The sequence below is a fragment of the Phasianus colchicus genome, chromosome 4, assembly GCF_987193195.1.
Source record: "Phasianus colchicus chromosome 4, bPhaCol1.hap1.1, whole genome shotgun sequence".
Classification (NCBI taxonomy): domain Eukaryota; kingdom Metazoa; phylum Chordata; class Aves; order Galliformes; family Phasianidae; genus Phasianus; species Phasianus colchicus.
In genome coordinates, this window is record NC_143439.1 from 7,993,818 (window position 1) to 8,015,197 (window position 21,380).

At 36.2% G+C, this 21,380-nt stretch overlaps 1 protein-coding gene across 8 annotated transcripts in view; it reads left to right on the top strand.

Annotated features, from left to right (window-relative positions):
* LRBA (LPS responsive beige-like anchor protein) overlaps window positions 1-21,380 on the top strand; it is a 370,588-nt gene that overhangs the window by 311,044 nt on the left and 38,164 nt on the right. For 7 of the 8 annotated variants that reach the window (XM_031588887.2, XM_090138536.1, XM_031588890.2 and 4 more), the window contains 3 exons: window positions 14,802-14,891; window positions 17,980-18,172; window positions 20,938-21,000. In XM_031588887.2, coding sequence (XP_031444747.2) covers window positions 14,802-14,891; window positions 17,980-18,172; window positions 20,938-21,000 — 346 coding nt within the window. The remainder of the gene's footprint in view (window positions 1-14,801; window positions 14,892-17,979; window positions 18,173-20,937; window positions 21,001-21,380) is intronic. The other variant, XM_031588889.2, reaches the window with a different exon arrangement.

Genomic DNA, 21,380 nt, shown 5'->3' on the forward strand with positions numbered 1-21,380 from the left:
AAACTTGGTACACCTAGATTCAGCACACCAGCATGAAAATAAATGTTTGAAGACTGCTTCACTTGCTATGAGTGCCGTCATTTTGTTCACTAATAATGTGATCTTAAGAGAAGAAGACAGTGGGAAATCTTGATTTGGTTAGCACTTTTGAATTAACTTTATAGTTTTAATGATTGTCTTCTTATGCGATCCTGCATTCAGAGTACAATTCAAGCACTCTGTAGTTTTGTAGCTTCCATAATTTTTATTTGGCTTGCTATCAAATTATGACTAACTTTTCATTTATTTTTCAAAAGCAAAACTAAATATTTTAACATTGGAAAAATTCAGTCTTTTACTCCGGCTCAGCACTATTCAGAAAAATCTATTTGATAAAATATCATAATGTTATTGTGGTGTTTAGAACCCATTCCTCCTTCACATAAACAGCTGTTTTCTAAAAGAAAAAAAAAAGAGTGATGAGGAAGGTGATTAAAAGCCATTTTTCTCATAAGTATTCAGGCAATGGTCAACAGTAATTATATTAATTATATATTAATTATAGCAATTGTACAATTATAAGTGTAATTGGTACTTAGCAGTAAAATATTCTGAGTTACTGAGAACATAGTGATGTGAATGCTATTAACAAATTTCTTTAAATGCGTGGCTAGATGTATACCAGCAGTAAATATATCTCAAGGCAGATTAAAAAAAAAAGAACGATATTTCTATTTACAAATATTAAGCTTCAAGTTTGCTGCAGAATTCTAGATTACACCTAAGCTAATTTTTCATCATTTCTTGATTGTTGAAAGAAGATCTGAGAAGTAAGTGATTATTACTTTCAGTAATACTTTTTTTTCTGTACCTACCAGCTATCTGGCTATTAGGGCACCTTGACAGCCTCTGTAGACAAAGTCATGTCATAGCATCAGCGAGGGTTGTAGCTGGCAGGTGGGTGCAGTGGAAAGGTTTGGGGGCACGCAAGGCATGTAGAGGTACACAAAGGACTGTCTTAAGTAGCAAAAGTTGGAGGTAGATGTTGGTGTTATGTGGCTTACAGTCAATCTGCAGACTTCATCTTGATCCATTGTTGAGCTATTGCATATCAGAGTTTGCCTATTACTGCATTCACTTGAGCTTAGAAAAACTTATTGGAATTATTGGCTTTTAAGGAAAATAGTATTAGCCAGATTTGAAGCAATTGTTGGCTCATAGGTAGTACATGTTACTGTTCTTTCATTTAATTGATAATGTTTATCACTGTTTCCTTCTACACCATCAAGGAAACACTCTTATCACATAATGTTATCTGTTAGACTCTCAAAGTGATAAGTTTACATGTGAACACAAAAATAGACTGGGTATTGTGTGAAATTCTCTCTCAAAATAACTGACTTCCCAAGTAGTCAATGCATATTGTTAGTGAAAACATAAAAATAATTTCTCTTTATAAGATTATGAAACAATGAAGCTAAAAATTGGGGCCATAATAATCAAAAGAGCAGTGTTCCCAGAAACACATTTCATGTAGTTTTGAATTGTTTTGAGCACAGCTCTCTAGTCAATGTAATTATGATCTGTTCTACATGTGTCATAGCCTGAAAAATATAATTTAAGACCAAGGAAGTCACAAATCTGTCTGGAAGTGTGTGTAATCTCAGTTAGAGATGCATTTTGTACTTCTGTAAATACATTAATATAAGTGCATAGGTTTGCTGATCTGGAGCTGACTGCAGGACAAAAAGAAAATTAAAAAAAAATTGTGAGATTTGAAAATAAATAACTGAAAATCTGAATACTTATCCAAAATGTTCAATAAAGAAATTAAGTGATATGATGCCTTCCAGTGCCTGGAGGGGGCCTATAAAAAAGCTGAGGAGGGATTTTTTATAAGGGCATGTAATGACAGGACGAGGAGGAATGGCTTCAAAATGGAAGAGGGTAGGTTTAAACTAGATGTTAGGAAGAAATTCTTTCCTGTGAGGGTGGTAAGACACAAGAGCAGGTTGCCTGGGGAGGTGGTGGATGCCTCCTCCCTGAAAGCATTCAAGGAGAGGCTGGATGGGGCTTTGACAACCTGGTCTATGGGAGGTGTCCCTGCCAGTAGCAGGGGGGGTGGAACTACATAATCTTAAAGGTCCCTTCCAACCCAAACCATTCCGTGATTAATATATTTTGTTGGCGAGTCTTTTGAGTTTTCAAGTCATCTTTTCAATTGTATGTCACTATGTTTTATTTGTTCTGTACATCCTGAACTGAATGGTGTATAAAAACGAAAACAGGAGAGAGAGGAAAGCAGGGATGTTAAGATGGTAATAATGGAGTAGGTTAACAGCAGGAGAATTATGAAACAGTACTGATGGTGTAAAAAATACATACTGGTAAATGCAGACAATAGAACAAATGTTATCTGTAATATTTTTATTCTGAATTACTTAAAGATTGATCCAATAGAATATTTTTATTTAGTAATTTCAGCTTTATTTTTATAGCAGGTTCAAGAATATTGCAGCAGTATAAAGATTCCTATTTAGTAAAGTATCCCTTCCTGTTTGCATGTATTTTGTGGCAGCATATTTTTGTATTATATACACGTGTATATGCAGTTTGAACTGGTACATATGATCAGTTCTGGGATGATATTGATAACCCTGCAAAGAGATTTAATGAGTGTCATCACCAATGGTGAGTTATTCTGTTTTTACTTGTGAGTAAAGATGAAAGTAATAAAAAATCTGCTTGTGTGTATATCTATGTGCATAATCATTCTATATATATGTGCTAAATGAATTTATCATGCACCTTTGACAGCCTCACCTTCTTCCTGCTTACTAATCCATCTCCCTGAGGACATACGCTAACATTCAGTACTGCCGAGCAGTTTCAATCAGCATTTATTTTTCTCCTTCAGTCAGCTAGCCAGAAAATATTTCTTCTTCTCTCCACCAAATTCCTGGTTAGAAGCCAAATGAGTTTCTGATCTGAACAATTAATAGCTTTTTTAGGCAGGCATGACACCACACATTTTTTCTATCTGTTTTTTTAAGCGAGTCTTAGACCAGAAATTTTATTCTAGATTTCTGGGCTTTGGAAAAGATGCTTTCAGCTTTCTTCTTGTGATAAAGTTCAAGGTTTTGGACTTCATATCTTTAAAGTTGTAGCAGAATATATATTTTTTCTTTGCAAATTCAAAGCAAGGAGAATCTTCTGTGTACTCTGAGAGTTTCAAGTTACCAAGGCTTAGGTATTATTTGGAAAATAATAGCATGTGTTTAAACTATGGCAGCTTCTGCTCTAAGATGATCTCGGAGAAAATAAGCTAGCAAGCCTGGACCACATCAGTAATGAGATGCCTGTGATGCATGTGTTTCTGAAGTATCTTTGCAGATAAATGTATGTATATTGGTGACCTAACTCATCAGGAGAGGCCACACACAATAATAGAGGAAGGAACTGAGGAGTGGAGGAGTTCAGGTTAATGCAGAATTTCCTTAGGTCTCCTAAATGGCTCCAACTGGCACCTTTATTTTTATAGGCAGTCAGGTTATATATATTACAAGAAGGAAGCACTCGTCTAGGAAGGAAAACTACTTGATTAAAACCATATTCCAACTTACTTTTTTTTTTTTAAACTGAAAATGTAGAACTTTACATCCCCTCATGCTGCTGCAAACAATTTTTTCCTGCCATTCTTTCTGCTTATGGGAATAAAAGATGTAAAGTATTTTGAGGGGATCTGACTGCTATAATCGAAAATTTTAAACTAAAATGCAAACCATGGGCCACATGCTACCTTTTGGCAGATAAACCCTGGGGAGTGCAAAGCTTGCATAATTCAAAGGCAAATCTTAGGAGGAGGGGAGCAGATCAAGAGAGGAGGGTTTGAGTCGGAGAAAGTGGGGGAAGGGAATTACAGCCAGGAGAAGCAAAGCAAGAGATCCAGTACATCTGCTCTGCATGTCTGTGCACAAGTTGTCTCTGCTGAGACCATTCGTTCTTTGTCACCTTTTTTTCCTCTAGCAATTTTAGCAGCGTTGTCATTGACTCTGATTCTTGTACTTGTGCTTCCTGCTGAAAGAAGTTTCAAGTGCAGAGGGAACTTGCTGTTAGGTGACAAGCAGTAAATATCACATCTCTTTCTGGTGGAAAATATGGTATTTGCCAGCAGAGATATGCTATATTACTACCTTCTGTTGAGTCTGTCTTGAAAACCCCATTTTGGTCTGTGCTACTTACTGTCATAAGATTTGCTGTGGAAGGTTTTATTTTTTGTTGCCTGTATGGAAGAGGCAAGTAATCACAGCACCATAGATAAATCCAGCAGTTCTGGAGAGAATTTGCAGCACCTTCTTATCACAAATTCTGTTCTCTTTTTGAAACAGCTGTCCAAGAGTTAAAAATAAATAAATAAATAAATAGAATTAGTTCTTTGCCATCCAGACGAGTAACTGATGAAAGAGTGAAGCACAACCTGTAAAAAATAATTTGTATCCTGGACTGATTTGTATTCATTCTCAGTCAGAAGAATAGAAATTTGTACATCTCTGACACAGAGTAAGAGAGGATCATCATGAACTTGGAAGCCCAGTTCTCTACTCATACGCCTGTGTGGCTAGCATAAACCCTGCATAAGCTTCAAGAAAAGAGATAAAGTCAATAGCAAGAACGCAAAATATTACTTGGAGAGTATGTCAATTTACTGCAGGAACCCCACTACCTCAGGGGATATATTAAATTTTGTATCGTGCTTACCAAAAGCATCAAGCCTTATTCTTTGAATCATTTTTAAAATATCATTTGACATTATAATTGTAAGCAGTAATTAAGGACGACTGATGATTTTGAAGTTAGCAATAATAGTTTGGAAAAGATGAGGGTAAGTCCCATCCAATTAATATTTCACGTACTTTCATTTAAAAAGCGATTTGCATTTAGCCGTAGATGATTCAGTTTTCTCTCCTTTGCAGAGAAGATTCCATTTTAGTGCATTTATGTAGTCTGTTTAACATTAGGAAGCAAAGCTTTCTTCATTCTGTCGGCACCTTTCTTTGTACCATTGATATTTTATTTCCATATGAACTGAGGAGTTTCAAAAATTTCTTTCTGTGAAGAATCAGCTTGGACATAGCATTTGGTACTTTATTTGAATGTGCCACTTCTGATTATGTAAGGAGAGGAAATAATTCTTTTATTTTCTGTTTTAAAGCATATGGCATAAATTATTTTATGGATAATAGCTTTTAAATGTTGCCCTAGATTAATATCTTTGGGTAAGTTTTATGCATCTTAGACCTATCTCTTATGAGTCTAATTTTATTTTTAAATATTTACAATTTGAGAGACTTCTGTGCTTTCCAAAAGGAGTTACAAGGATGTTTAGTTTACATGACCCCAGTTTCATGACAGCAGTAGCAGATCTGATATCTTATCCCAGAGAAAGCATTTTTGGCCTCTCTTTTAGCTGTGTTCATGGTGGGAGTTAATAGCATATTTCAGCTCTAACTCAGCTGGAGAACTCTGACAGCAGTGAATCTTTCACAAAGTATAAACACAAATTGTATTTATAGCATAGTTAACATTTACTAAATGGGAAAATGATCAGTCTGGTTTTAGCAGGTTGGGCAACAGTCTTTGTTGTGGCTGTGATGAGTTTTAAAAAGTAGGATAAAGTGATTAGAAAATACTGTCACAGAGCAGTAAATTGAAATGTGTTTAATACAGTAAGTAACAAATTCATGCAGGCAAAATTCAAACTATTGTTGAAATAATCTTTGAATCATCTCTGGCCAGAAGTGTGTTGCACAGATGGTATGCTTGATGTTGTGCAATACAGGAACAGCGTGAGAAGCCAAATAAATGTTATGATGCGGTCTATTTCTGATTGAAAATCAGTTTTAAAATACCATATGCAGCCAGAGTTAAGAAGGCTATATTTGCAGTAAGCATAGTGACTTAATAGCTACGAAGAGGTGAACTTGTTAACAAACCCTGATCTCCTCTGGTGGAAGGTGGAAAAGAACAGAGCCCAAATTGCTTTTGTGGGTGAGCATTTGCAGCTATTGCATGAAATCAGCTTGTCAGGATTTTTGGACACTGATTGGGACTCTCCTATGAAAAAAAATGAATCGTCTCTTCTGGTAAAACAAACAAACAGACATGAAAATAACAGGAGCATCATTACTGCCACCAGTTCATGCCATTTTCCTATGAATTCACGCGTCTCAGCTTACACTGTTACCTATCTGTGGTGTTTAAGTAAACAGGCAAACTGAATATAATCAAGTGTTTGCTGTGATATCTGGGAGGTGTGGCACCTCTTTGATTCCATTTAGCCTAGAGTTTGACATGACAAATGGGGTTTTATTGCCTTTGTCTTAAGATAAGTATTTGCTACAGTGCCTAGGAAAAGATAGAAAAATATTGTTAGGTTTTAGTCCAGAAAAATGTTTGAAGTGAGCGTTCTCTTCATGACGGAATAGATTCTGATTTTATTTGATGCTCCTGCTTTATTCAAAAGGGAAAGGGGTAATATTTTAGGGCTAAATGAAGTACATCTGAGATGCCTGGTGTGTAAGAATTAAAGAAAATAAGAATCAGTCAACTGCTTTTACTAGAAGTATTAACTCTTCATGGGAAGAAGTAACTCATGTAAATTAATTCATCTTGAGTGGGTTTTTTTTCAGCCTCTGGTTGAAATTCAGTGTATAGAAATTTTCAGTGCAGTCAGTTTCCTCATCTCTTCTTACTTGACCTGTCTAGTGGATCTATCAGAGCCAGAAAGGCCTTGAGACCCCCTGGGCTCTTCACATTTTCATTTGTGCCTGGCTGGTCAGTCTTAGGTAGTTGACATATTTGTTGGCCAACATTAAAGAAGAATGAGTAAGTCAAAAGATAAACAAGGGATGGAAAAAAGTGTTGTTCATATTTCAAAAGTAGCTTTTGAACAGAATGCTTTTTTTTTTTCCCTTTTTTTTCCTTTTTTTCCGCACTGTACATGGAAAGAATTGAATATACTAGTGTATAATAGCTGCAGTTATCATGCATTAAGTCATTTAGCCTTGAATCACGCATGGAGGCAAATGCTCTACAAACATTTCGTATTTTGTCACCGGCACGCTTTGGTTATTTGCATGTTCTTTGTGAAGTCTAATCAATATCTTGTGCTGCAGTTGGAAAACTAACAATTTTTGTTAGGAGTGTTTTTTATTGTACTTTCTGATTGTAGTTTAGTGTGTTCTGTTCCTGAATTCACACTGTGTCTATGGATGGTATATTTATTTACTAAACTGTACTGTATTAGTCAAATTTGAACAATAGGTGCTTCGTGGGTGAGAAAGCTTGAGGTCATGTTAAAGATGCTTTCCCTCAATCAGTGCCCAAAAATCAAGACTGAGTTAAACATTATATTTTATTAGGTAGAGGAAAAAAAAAAAGACAATTCAATGCAGTATAAAACTCAGAGATAAAGTTGTATCCATACTTTGAAAACAAATTTTTTTATTATGTTATGCTTTAGTTTAAATAAATATATTAGTGCAGCTAAGGAAATGAGATTCTTTGTTTCTTGTTCACAGATGATACAAATTCTGACAGGTGATCATGCAAGACATTTTTAAGACCACTAGATGCTGGGTGTACACACCAGTGTATCAACCTCCCCCAGACTGAAATGTTTTATTTTATAAGTAGAGATGGTATCAAATCTGGAGAAATTCCATGGAATGCTAACAGACTGGGACAGTTTGATTTTTTTCCAAAGGAAAATGTTTTATATCAGAAAGTTTGGAGTCAGCTGAGTAGCAACTAGACTGTGCGTAGGAAGCAAGCTTTAAAGATTATCTTTGCTTTTTCAAGGGATGAATGAATAAAGTCAGAAGATGGTGAAATTTCCAAGCAATGCATATGACAATACCAACACTTAACATGTAATAATTACTGATTTTAAATGCCAGAGAGTTTGAAATCTTCATCTACTGTAGTGAATAGAGAAATGTTGTAATTATTGTTTTGTTGCTAGAGTAAAAGGAAGGCTCACATTTTTAAAAACTAGCTGCAGAGCTGCTTGGGATTTTGCTTGTACCGTATCCAACTTTATTTGCAGGTCTTTAAATTTTTCTTAGCTTTATTTTTAGAATCTTTTCCCTTTTTATTTTGTCAGTCTCTTTGAAGTACTTCCAGACCTGTTTTTCTAGTTCTATTTTTTTTATCTGCTTCTTTCCAGTAGCCAAAGATTTAGGTGTTTTGAATGAGCACATCAGTGCTCCAGACAGAGATACTGTTTGAAATTATCCATGAACCCAGTGCCTCTGAACATTATTGAGTGACATTTGTTTCTGTTGGTTGTGTCTGCTCTGACTAACTGGTTTCTTTCAGATTGGCAGCTGGGATTACGCTGTAGTAGACGGACAGCTGCATGAACTGGAGATTGCAGTGAGGCCGTGCTGGACCTTAATATGCCTGGAATGTATATATTCAGATCAGAGCAACTTACGTGGCCCTGAGGGGGAATCTGTTTGTGTTTTCACAAACTGTGATTACTTCCTGATTTGTTTTAATGACTGCCATGTAGTTTTCATGCTGGTCTGTCAGGACAGAAAGACTTAGTTTCTCAATTTTTACAGAAAATTTCCTAATGTAGTTTAAGAGCCGTGTTAGAGTTTTTGTTCTTGAAGCCATGATAAAAGTATACTTCTCTGCGCTCCCTTTTGCACTTCTCTGTGTTGTAAACAGTAGAAAATATTCACACACAGAACATTTGTGGTTTGGATTTTAAAACTAATGAGTGGCTGGACTAGTAACCTAACTTGCAGACATCTACAGTACTGTGAACAAGCATACAGAAGAAATTTAAAAAGAAAAAAAAGTAGAAGTACAGAAGAGGTATTTCTCACAAAGAGGCTACAGAGAAGGACAAAAACTCTAAACTCCATTTATATTTGATGGCTATCCTGTCTTCATTTTATATCTTTTCTCTGTGTGTGTGTGTGTGATGTGGCCTGTTCTGTTTTGTTGCTCGTATCACCAATGTACTGCAACAAACAAGAGTTGCGCACTTTTTTCTATGTAGCAGCGTGCTGGTGTGCTGTGGTAACATCCCCCTGTGCTGCCAGTTGGTAGTATTTCTGTTCATGCTTAACAGTGCATTAAGTGGTTGGCATGACTGATAAAATAAATAACTGAAATGATTCCGTGAAAAGAACCTGCTTTGTGAAGTCAAAATAAAAGAAAGATTTTCTTTTTTTTTGGCATGAAGAAATTAGGTCTCTTGTATTTTGAAAAGTTGATGCAAGTGTGTGAATTTATGATAAATTTACGAACATTTGAGTGCTGTATTTTTTCCCTGGGTCAAGTGTAGTGCAGTGTCCCCAGGGCAGTGTACAGTCATTGAGCATATACATTGCCAGCTTCAGAAAAGCATTTTGTCCATTTTTCACAGTCTTGATCTAGTGGGGATTGTTATGAAACAAGGGGAGAGGATACTACAATGAGCTTCTCTTCTGTAATCCTCGCCTATTTTCAGGAATTTTATCTAATTGGTATGAATCGTGCTTGTTGTCTGGCTAGTGTTATATGTCCTGCAGTCCGTGAGTAATTGAACTAAGAACCATACTGCAGAAGCGTAAGTGACTGTCTGGTCAGATGAGGTTTCCTGATCACTTATTATCAGGGCTTGATTTTAATCGTCATCCCAGGGGAAGGAGCTGGTCAGTTAGCCGCTAAGCCATTCTGTTTCACCGTCTGAGGGAAAACCTGTCAAACGATCTGTGTTCTCTGGGCTGCAAAGCAACATCTGGGTGGAAGGAAAGGCAGGGCAAGCAATTGTAATTGTGTATTGCTTGAGCCAATAGAAATCACTGAGGAACATGTGTGTAAACCTTTTTGAATATTGAAGAGTGAGGTAGGAGCGGCAGAGAGCCAAAGTAATTATTTTTGTGAGGGCTGTTATTTTCTGGACGTAAATAATGGGTAGAAAGATGGAAGACAAACCCAAAACCTTTTGTGTCCTTAACACACATGCTGAAAGAATATTCCTTGCTATGCTTGAATTTTTTTCATCTGAGCTTTCAAATATTTGGCATTTAAAGCCTACTGATTAGAGAAGTAACTGGAAATGATCCATTGAGATATGTAAAGGCACAGGGATAGAAGTAGTCTCTTTGTAACAATTAGAGTGTAACGTGCAATTGGATGTTCAAGCTGTGGGTTGCAGTGTAACATGGGTATGTTGTGCTCTAAGACTTAAGAAAGAACGTTTGGTGTTTTTTGTCTGAGCATGCATGATAAAAGTACTCTAAGCTAGTTCTCTTTAAGGTTCTTTAAACCTAGAGTTAAATGGTGTATGTCTTACCTTCATACAGGCCTTCATTTCAGCATTTGAGTTCAAAACTAGAGACCATTTCATTCTTTCTCTGTGACACTCAGTGCAGTTCCCCCTCCACCCTCCCTCCCTCATATTTAATTTTATAGTTCTTTCAGACATAAACATGAAAAAAAAGCAATTTTGACTTAGTTTCTGAGTGTTGCTGCAAAGAAAAGTAACAAACATCTGTTTTTACCTTAACTGCATCCATATGTTCAACCTCCCCATCACCCTCCTTCCCCAAAAATTTACAGCCGTAGTTGGTGGGTACTGCATACTGTTGAATTAACTTCTTTCACAGTTAGATTAGAAGCTATGTTCAGAGACTGAAACAATCTCCGTTAAGCAGTGACCAAAAACTATATTATAGCTATGGCAAGTTTTCCCTTTTTTACTCCTTCTCTATTAATTTGCTTCCTTCTCCTGCTCCCCTTCTCACTCCCCAAGAAAAGAGGAGATAACTCAGGAGATTAATTAGGAGAACATTATTATAGTAATCAGATATTTGTGAAATTTGCTTTTTACTTTTATATTAAGAAATTCATTAATATTTAAAATACCACATTAATCATATTAGTATGTGGTTAGATATGCATTCTGTGTGGATTATAGTAAAGAGTTAGTTGGCTTGTTTCTTTTTATTACTTCTTGTTCTAGCATCTGGAACAATTATGGCCTTAACAAAGCTTTGTTTTTGTAGAGGATTAACAGGAAGAAAGCTATTTTACTGAGATATTTGAGAAGCAGTGAAACAAAATGTTGAATGATAATATCTTTTCTTTGTGGTATGCAGCATAGCTTCAGAGATAATGGTTTGTAGAAGTAAGGATACTTTTCAGACGAAGGTTATTACTTTTCAGTGATACACTGCCTTTAATATTTTTGAAAATTTCCAAAATATTTTTGCCTACAATAATCTAAATATTTCTATGATAGAATATTGAAGAATGTGAGAGTGCATACTCTTTCACTGCCACTAGAAGAGTCTGGCCATTTCTTAATAATACTCAGTAATGCTATTAATAAATCTTTCAAGGAAATGAAATTAGAATCTAGGCTATAATTTGTTAAAAAGTGAGTTGATGGCCTCTTGACCGATTGTCATTTTACTGTATATTCTCAGGTATGTAGTAGTTTTTTTCCTCTATCTCAAAGGAGATATTAATTATTGTTCTGTGGAAAGAATTCTCTGCTTGTAGCTGATTTCCTTTGACAAGTTGAACAAAAATCTGAGTGATATCTGGTGGCTAAAAAGCCCCAGATTTCTCTCGTTAAGTCAACTGAGAAAATGGAGAGTGATTCTAGGATGTTTCTGATGATGGAGGGATACCATCTTGCAATCTTCTGCATGTGATCCTTCTGACTGAGATGTCATCAGAAAGATGTTGACGTCTGGGTAGACTTTAAATATCGTCTGGGACAAGGAACAGCATTTCCTTGAGGTTGTATGGAGGTGCTGGTATGTTGTCTTGGGCATAGTGAACAAGTAACAAGAAAGCATTGAAGCTAAAGAATCTTCGTATTTTTATTAGGAATGAAAAGGAATGCAAATGGTTTTTTGGCTGAAGTCTTGCTGCTATGTCTAGACATAATTGCCCAAGTGTTGTTGCCTTTGTGCTCAAGCTTTTCAGATTTCACTTGGTTTATCTGAAGATATACAGTAAGGGGAGCATGCGGATACCAATATGTGTCTGTGTACAGTTTTGATGCTTTATCAAACATTGTTACCTGTGATAGGATGTGATCTGAACATAGATATTCCCACTTTAGTTGGCTGAAAGAGTAAGATTATATCAGTGAGTTACTGTATTCCTAGAAATGTAGGCTCTCTTATTTTTTGGGAGCACCATATGGAACCCAATGAGTTTAGAAGACTTATTTGCGCCTGAACTGTAAATAATAAACTCAAGTTAGATGATAAACATAGCTATAAAAACAGACCATTGCAGACTGAAAACTGAGAATTTTTGGGCATCTGTGGGAGGCTTTGGCAAAAACATTGTCCTGCTGGTTAGCAGTTCTGCTGACAGAACACAAGTTGTGTGAAAATAGGCAATAGCTGTTTATTTGCTGGCTGAGTAGCACATTTTATACTTCTTTTTAAGATCCTAGAGCTGAGGCTGGATGGGAGATTTCTAGCTGTGCTGCTATTGCTGCTATTCTGTAGTCTGGGAGTATGATAATGATGAGCATCATCTATGTGAGTAAGCAGTGGCACCATAACTTTGTCTCTAACGGTTTTTATTTTACTGGATGATGGAGAGTTCCTTGACGTTTGGACTGTGGAAAATGGCATACTTTAACATCTGATTTTTGTTTCATATCAATAATTGCTCATATTATGATGAATGTATTTGAATTGCTCTGTGTTGATATATTCCAGTGCTTAATTCATCCTTTTTTTTTAGTGTTGGTGCTATATAAGAGAGTGAATTTGTAGAGAGATCAGTGGGAATTAAAGGACGGAGCAAATTTCAAAGATAGCGCAAAATCCTGACTCCTTTTAAATGCTTGTTGGGAATGGAGGTTTCTAAACTGATCATATGTCAATGTAAAAGGAAGTTAACAAATCTGAAGCTTATTATTTCCTCATTTTATCCATTCTATTTTCTTCTTCATCTAAAATAAATGCATGCAAGTGATGCTTCCAAAAGTATTTTATTCAATTTGGGTAATATCCAGGAAATAAGTAGTAGATCCCATAGACTCTGTAGGTTTCCCCTAAAGGTTTTACTGTGCTATTAATAGATCATATCCAGGACTGACAGCATTTTGCATCTCCTGTGTTCTTCTAGTGCCATCTCTCATTGCAAAACAGAATTTTCACTTTCTAGTAAAAACATCCATTCAATCTGCAAGTAAATGTAGGCAAATATTTTTAATCAGAATGTTTTAATACTAACAGCTTTTTACAGAGATGGCAGAGCTGCTGACCAGTAAGATGTAGCTTTGTTAATGTCTCAAGTCTTAAGGGATCTCAGGTTCTATGCTCTTAAGATTCCCTTGATATCTTGAGTCACAAAACCCAGTATTTTAATTTTAATGTAGCATTTTTTGTCTCTAGGAAAGGAACTCTAATGGGGCTTAATGAACTTTAGAATTCACAGATCTGATTTTGTTATTCTTCAAAAAGTACTCATTGAATCTCAGCGCTTGTATGTCAGATTACATATCCAGTTTTTGATAAACTTACTTATTCACCATTTCTTTGAAGATTAAGATGCTTCCCAGAGCTGGCAGGCATGTCCATACAGTAATTCCAAGGCTTGAATTCTGGTGAATTCAGATATTTCAAAAGCTCTGCCAAATACAACAAAGTCAGCTGTTTTGGGTGGCAAATTTTCTATCTCAGAATATGATTATTGTGGTAATCTGAAGGCCTCGGGTACATTCTATTTTTGATGTTATGATTTCTGTAATGAGAGACTGCTATGTGTCTTAGTAACAGTCCTTGTTATCTAAAATAGTTGTTTGTAAGACTAAGATGAGCACAAGTGTTGAACCATGAAAATGGACTGCAGAAGGAAAGAACTATGGGTGCTACGGGTGCTAAAGATCTGCTTGTGATTTTGTGTTCTAGCATTTAAGTGCCCCGTTTTAAACATTTGATTGAAAGTTTTGATTTTCAGAACTTTGAAAATAATACTTGTTAGAGCCTCACCTTAGGTACTCTGCACTGTTAGACACTTTTGTGAGTGTAGGACTCAAAGCACCATGCAGGACAGAAAGTGTCAGTCCGAAATTGAGCTGTTAGCCCACAGCTAACACATTCAGAAATAATTCTTTAAGAAACAAAAAAGAATGGGGTGGTACTTTCATTAGTACCCAATGAAGGAAGTGACAAAGCAAGATGCTGAAGATAGAGCCCTTTTTTTTTTTTTTTAATGAATGCTGCGTTATATCTTCACATTTTCATTTAGTTGCATTTAACAGTCTTGCTGTTGGTTTTATACATCCTAATTTTATTTATTTTTTTGCTCTATTTGAATAAAAATTAAAATTAGCAAAAAGCTTGGTGTGACTTTCATTGTAGTTCATGCTGTGAAACTAGACAATGGAGTTTAAGTAAAAAGAAGAACACTTATACATAGAGGAACTTTAAAAAAAATTAACTTTTGTGTCTGAGTTATGATACAAACAGGATAAGCCAGTGTTAGAAAGGAAAAATGAAGCCAATAAAGAGGGTTTCTGATTATAATAGCTGGTTTCTGTTTAATATCATTGAGCAGGATGAGGTTTTGCAGAGTTTCTCATGGAAATAGCATCCACAGTACTAAAATGATTACCTCATTCTTAGTACCAGTGCCAAGCACTTAGCCCCACAATGAACACACGGGGTTGATTTTCGACATGAAACAAGCCAGAAGTGTGGAATGACATTTTCAGGTGACAGTTATGGTTCTATTGCCTGTAATTAGCACCTCTTAACATGCAAACCTGCCTGTGCCTTTTCCAGGCTGTGGAAGCTCAAATACGAAGTTTTGGACAGACCCCTTCCCAACTGCTCATAGAACCACATCCTCCAAGAAGTTCTGCCATGCAGGTGGTAAGTACCATGTTAACTCTTTGTGACCTGACATTTTGTTCACTTCTTGTGCTATTTTAAAGTTACAGTACCTGCTACTTAGCTTTTCTTTTATGTGATTATGGAACTGTGTTATTAAAAAGAGCAGATGAGTTATGAGTTTGTAGGACTGTGAGTGTATGCAGTGTCTAACTATTATTTATTGCTGGAAGGATCGTATTGATTTCTAGTATAGACCCTTTTTGTCAGTGAAATCTAAGAACACCTCATCAGTTTATTTTGTTAATACCATACCTGTACAGGTGAGAGCCAGTCATCATGGAGACAATTTAGTTAATCTTTGGCAGATTCCCCGAGAAGCATGGATTTAGGAGGTGGAACTTCCTTGTCTTTTCCCCCAGGCATAGGTTTTCCCCTAAAACCAGGATTACTAGGAATTCATGAGCTGAAACTTACATAGCAAAGAATGTGACTAAATGTGTTTTGCAGTAAAGCTAGGGTGATAAAATCCAGGCAGTGAGCATTAACATGCTTTCCCTTTTACCTCTTCTTGTGTTTAATATAATTTTATTATACAAACTATTATTTTATTACTGATTACTTTCCATACCATGTTGTGTGCAGTCCTTAGGACTAAAATAGCATTTATGTTGTCACAGATCCAGAACTAAGTATGTTAAGTGATACTGTGACAAGTGGAGCAAATGGTCTGCTAATTCACAAGTTTTTCAAACGTTTACATTGTTAAGATGGATATATTATCCTGAAATATTTTTTAAAAAGGATTTTTTAATGTATGTTCTGTAAAATATGGTCTATATGTCCTACACTGGCAGATTAAGGTTATTTGATTAAAAACATATCTGCAGTGCAAATAGTTTTCGAAATCTGTCCAAAGTAGCTTACAAACCTTGCAATAGAGTCTAAGAAGTGTAAGCTTTCTTATCCAATTCAGCTACTAGTCTTTCTCAAATACCAACTTGATATGATGTGCCTAAGGCATGCTCAGCTCGTTGTCCCCAACACCGTTTCTGCAGCATGTGAATATGCAAAAGGCATAAGCATTTGACAGCTGTGTAGCAGGCAGCCTTCTGCCCTGGGATCCTATGTACTGGATGGACAAAGCTGACTGTGTGGATCTACTAGCCTGTTGCACCTTCTGTGTGGCCTCCCAGGGCAGATAAGAGCTAGAGGGCCACTGCAGTGAGTTGAGGTGTATGCGGTCAATGGGCTGTCCTTCAGAAGAGCCTGTTAGAAGGGATGCTGGGGAGCCCAAGTGCCCTCAGGATTCAGCTACACACCATATATGTGCCCCTCTGTCATGGTGCTGTGCATTAGGCATTTGCCCTAATGTATGGAAACTTATTTCATGAAAAGGAGGAAGATAAAAAGTTGGTTGTTGAGGTTTTAGTAAGATTTGTTGTTATATAAATAAATCTGATGCCAGGAAGCAATTTGTATGGTTTTATCATAATATTTTTCATTCTGCTGAATTAATGAAGATTTAATATATAATGGAAAAATTAAATTCTGTGAAGTAAACTGTTTATAACTCCAGTGGGTTTTTCAGGCTGAGGTGCACACAGAAACAACACCTCAGTTCTCAACTTGTTTTGATGAGTTTTGTGCTTATTAATACGTGATTTTTTAAAAGAGCTATAGTAGGCATTTAAAAAGTAGTATTCTTGGAGCTGAAATACAGTAAGGATATTTTTCCTGTCGCAATTCTAGATAATTTCTGGCTACATTCTTTCCTGAGTTTTCTGTTTTCATGTGTGTGTGCATGTATGCATGAATGCAACTGAATTGAAAGCTACCACGTGCTGCGTTAAGTGCACAAGCCATAATATACACCAGGTGTAGTAATTAGCACTCACACGAAGGCTGCCTATTTGTCTGGGTTTGCTGCTGTTGCTGTATCCCCTTGTGTTTTCAACCATCAGATAGCTGGATTTAATTGAGGCCACATCAGATGAGGCATTACTGACACCTTTAATTGAATGAGCATCCAGGGAGGATTAACTCATAATATTGATTGGCTTTTAGCCACTTGCTCAGAAGGGTGTCTGGGTAGCTTATTAGTTGCTTTTATTTACACCTTTATGCAAAGACTGTAAATAGGAATGCAGAGAGCAATATGTTTTTCTAAGTACTCTTAATAACTTTTTAAAAAGGAGTGATAATAAAAATGCAAATGTATTTAATTTTTTCATTAGTTTTGTATAAATATACATTAGATGTATATAGTCACATATACATATATGTAATGAAAGATTGCAGGTGGAAAATAGCCAAGAACACTTCCTTAATGTTCTAACACAGTTACTAGAAAAATACAAGTACTGAAGCAGTATGGCTACTGGTTGTATTTCTGTATCTCAATGGAATTTTCAAATGAAACCTAAAAATATTCTGTTGAAAATGAATCTGGATTCACTCCCTTCCTTTAGTATTTCTAGAGACAGTGCAAGGTAGTGTCTGTAATCATGTCCACTTTATATTTTTTACAACTGCGTTTAATTACGTTTGTCCTTTGAAACACATTTGCACTGAAGTCTTCTGCTTTGTATTCATAAATCTTATGATTGTACACCAGAAATATATACAGAACATATATCTAGGATATGTGTGTATCTGTTTATTTTAATGTACTTTTATGTTCTCATCTGGCTTGTAGAAAATTGTAGTCTGCCAATTTAATGCAACTTGAGATAATCTTTGGAAGCAGGAATTTCTTTTGCTCACTTTTTCTTTTTTTTTTTTTTTTGTTCCCTCCTGCTTTCCTTGACCTGCTATCTCTGTAGATATGAAGGAGAATTTCTTTGGCAGAGATAGGCGATTGGAAACTTTCCGTTTAATCTTCAGGGATCTGCAGCAAATTTTATATATAGCCACACTTGTTCAGCAAAGCTCAGCATAATTGCATAAAGGACTTCCATCTAAAATGGTTGTTTCCACAAGCCTCTCTGCTGTTTTTGCATTTTCTTTTCATTGCAACTGCTATCGGATCTTCTGAATTTTAATGCAATCTTCCTTTTCTTGTCCTGTCTTCTCTTCTCCACCCCATGTTTTCCCATGTATTTGGGTTCTTGTTGTGTGCACTCAACAGTATCTCCTCCTGCAGAGCCCGTTGATGTTCACAGACCAAGCTCAACAGGATGTTATCATGGTTCTAAAGTTCCCATCCAACTCCCCTGTCACTCATGTAGCAGCCAACACCCAGCCTGGTCTGACCAATCCTGCTGTGATCACAGTTACTGCAAATAGGCTATTTGCTGTAAATAAGTGGCATAATCTTCCTGGTAAGTAAACTAAAGTAAGTAGCATAAGAAATCACTGCATGTCAATCTGTACATTCATTATCTGCAAGGCTGTTTGAAATTTTTAGTGTGAAATATAAGTCCAATTCATTGATACAGTATGTTCTTCACGTGTGGATTTAGTTTCCCTGAAGAAGCCATCTGAACTCTTGTATAGTGAGATGTGTATTACGCAAAAAGAATGGAATAACCAACTGTTTTGGGAAAAAAAAGAAAGTCTCTTTCCACGCCAACAAGCAAGAAGACAAGAACAGTATACCCCTAATTGATCATAATAAGCAGTCACACTGTTCCTCTTCAGTTTCTTTTTCAATAAGATGATGGAAAGCTGCACAATATCACGTCAAAGAGAAGTTCAAAGCATGCAGAACTTGGCTGAAGCATTTTTTGCTACCTTTTTCTTGTTTATTATGAACATAATAGCGTAATGTTAAAGCCACACAATGAAAATTAAAAGATAAAATATATATGGGAAGTCAGTATCTTCTGTAACTCAGACATCCCAAAGTTATTAGGTACTTATCTATTTGTCAGTATGAGAGGAAAACATTTTATCAATCTGTATAGCAACCAGTTTAATTAATTATCCTTTCAAAAATATGTTGAACCATTCTGTTTTCAGTTGTAATTTTCACTAATCCCAAAAGGACTCATCTTCCTTTCCCTAGTATGTCAGTCTCAGGCCCAAACCATAAAATGTAGTTTTGTTTTGGTGCTTTGCAAGTAAATCTGGTTAAAGGCTTTTCAAAAAAAAAAAAAAAAAGACCTTCTACTCAAATATCATAAATAGAAGATATGTGTACCAAATTAATGCTCTCATCACTAAAATTCCTGCTAAGACATCTGTACCCACAGTCCTTGATTACATTTTGAAAATAGCCAGATGACTCTCACCCTTTTTTCTAATTCTTACAAATTGCCTCTCAACTTTGTTAAAATAGAAACATCAATGCCTTATTTCACTCAAGCAAAAAATGCTTAAAAATAAAGGTGGGAAGAAGAGGAGGCTTGTCTGGGTAACAGCTTATGAGCAAGAAGTATTTACAAAGCTCTTTACGTTTGTGTGAAAGAAGGATGACAATATTCCCTCATAACTTGAATGTGTGACCTTGGGCATATAACACTCAGGCTTTTAAAAAGTAGTCTCTGAGGATGTGCAACAGTCACGCGAAGAGAAGAGGTTCTGAAGTGGTAGGAGTTGATGCTGATTTCTTCACAAGTCTGTTGGCTGGTGATCTGTGAGCAAACAAACAATTGATGAGAGTAGCAGCTGCTTGTTGGTTGTAGTTGTCAACTGTTGTGAGTTGAACAAAACCTTTAGATTTTGATTTTTCCCTCCTCTCCTTTGAAAAGGAGAGCAGTAGTCTTTAGCATCACTAATTTTTTAATCTAGAAGCATTTTTCATCTGTCCTGCCTTTACCAAGTGCTCAAGAATACTGACAGTTCAAGACAAAAACTCAGATTCTAACCAAGCAAAAACCCCCAATCCAACCAAAAAACTCTGCACCCCTCCCCACTCCACCACCATACTGATCAAGCCTACAAGCTGTTAATGGTAGTAATGTTTAAGAGATCTAGATAAGGATACCTGAAATAAGCCTTCACTATTGTTGCCTTCAAATTTTATGCCAAAATGGAGTTTAATAGGTCTAGAGGACTGGTGTCATTGCTATTCCTTATCTCCTACTGTGGGCATAGTATTGTCTTTACTAATGAGGCATCATGATAAGAAAGTTGAGTTGCCAGGTGACCACTGATATGTAATTAATAATCTCATTCCTGCTTTTGTATGAGTTTAGTGGCTTTGCTGATACCTAATGGCACTGGTAACTAACGGATCACCTCTATTTTGTCACGTGGATTTCCTATTTTGTTCTGCATTAGTGTTTCATTATAATAGTGTTTTGATGTCCCAATTACTTATGAAGCCATTCAATCAACACTGATTTTTATATTAAGCTATGGAGGGATAGTTGGAAAACTCATAGATGTAAGTATTCAGCCATTATGTTTTCTTCCACTTCCAAGAATGTCTTGAGCTGTTTGGTAGGGGTTGCCCGTTTGATTTTAGTGAAGCTGTGGAAAAAAAGGCTTAAAAAGAAAAAAAAAAAAAAAAAAAAAAACTGAAGGAAATTTTCGGAGGTAAACATCTCAGCAGTATGTCAGGTGCTCGGATGAAATGTAGGTCTGCAGAATTATATATTAACTCCTATGCAAACTTGCAAATAAATAGTTTTTGATGATAGATGATTCTTTAAATACTGCATGACAATGAGATTTCCCTGGCTGCATCATAAACTGACTTTAAAAAAATGTCCTTTGTGCTTCACTTGTTCAAAGCAGTGCTTTAAAAAGTAAAGGGGAAAATAGTATCTGCTACAGTCAGCAGATGGTTGTCACATTTTGTTTTCAGTGCTCTTTACCACTTAATTTTGTTTTGTTGCGACAGGAGAGGTTGCCAGTAAAGCATCTGCTAGAGCTTATGGCTCAGGACCGGAGCTGCTGCTGATGGCATACATTCAGAATAGCACTAATCTAAAATAAATGTTTAATAAGCAGCCTGTGAAAGCACCTGGATTATTTATTTATTTGTTTACTTGTTTATTTTTTAGTTCAGGTGGTGCAGAAAAATCTTGGATGGTTAAATTAAAAAAAAAAGTGGACATTGCTTTGATGTATAAAATATTTGTGGCATCCCATTTAAAAAAAAATGCAGAGTTTTAAAATCTTCTTTCCTGAATTGCAGCTCATCAAGGTGCTGTACAAGACCAGCCTTACCAGCTGCCAGTGGAAATCGATCCTCTCATAGGTCTGTCACTTCCTTCTCTCTTTGCGATTCATTAAGCTCTGTATGGTGGCCCTGAAGTGTAGATTACGGTTGTTTTTCACTTGCTGGTTGCTGGGAATGGAATTTTCCTGATAAACCATTTGCATGCAAATTGGAATGCAATGAGCTGTGGCTATGCTGGTATTTCATCAACTCCCCCTCGTTGGTTTGCCTAATTTGAACAGGCCTAGGACGCGTGTCAGTGAAAATTAATATGGATGCTGTAATAATGTGTGATTGAGAATGTGCATGAAGTACTGTCAGGATAATATTGGATCTTTTCATCACTCAGACTTGTTGATGAGCAGGAGCGAGGCACGTTATGATGAATTGGTGCACTGGTAATGTGATGGAGCTCCTTT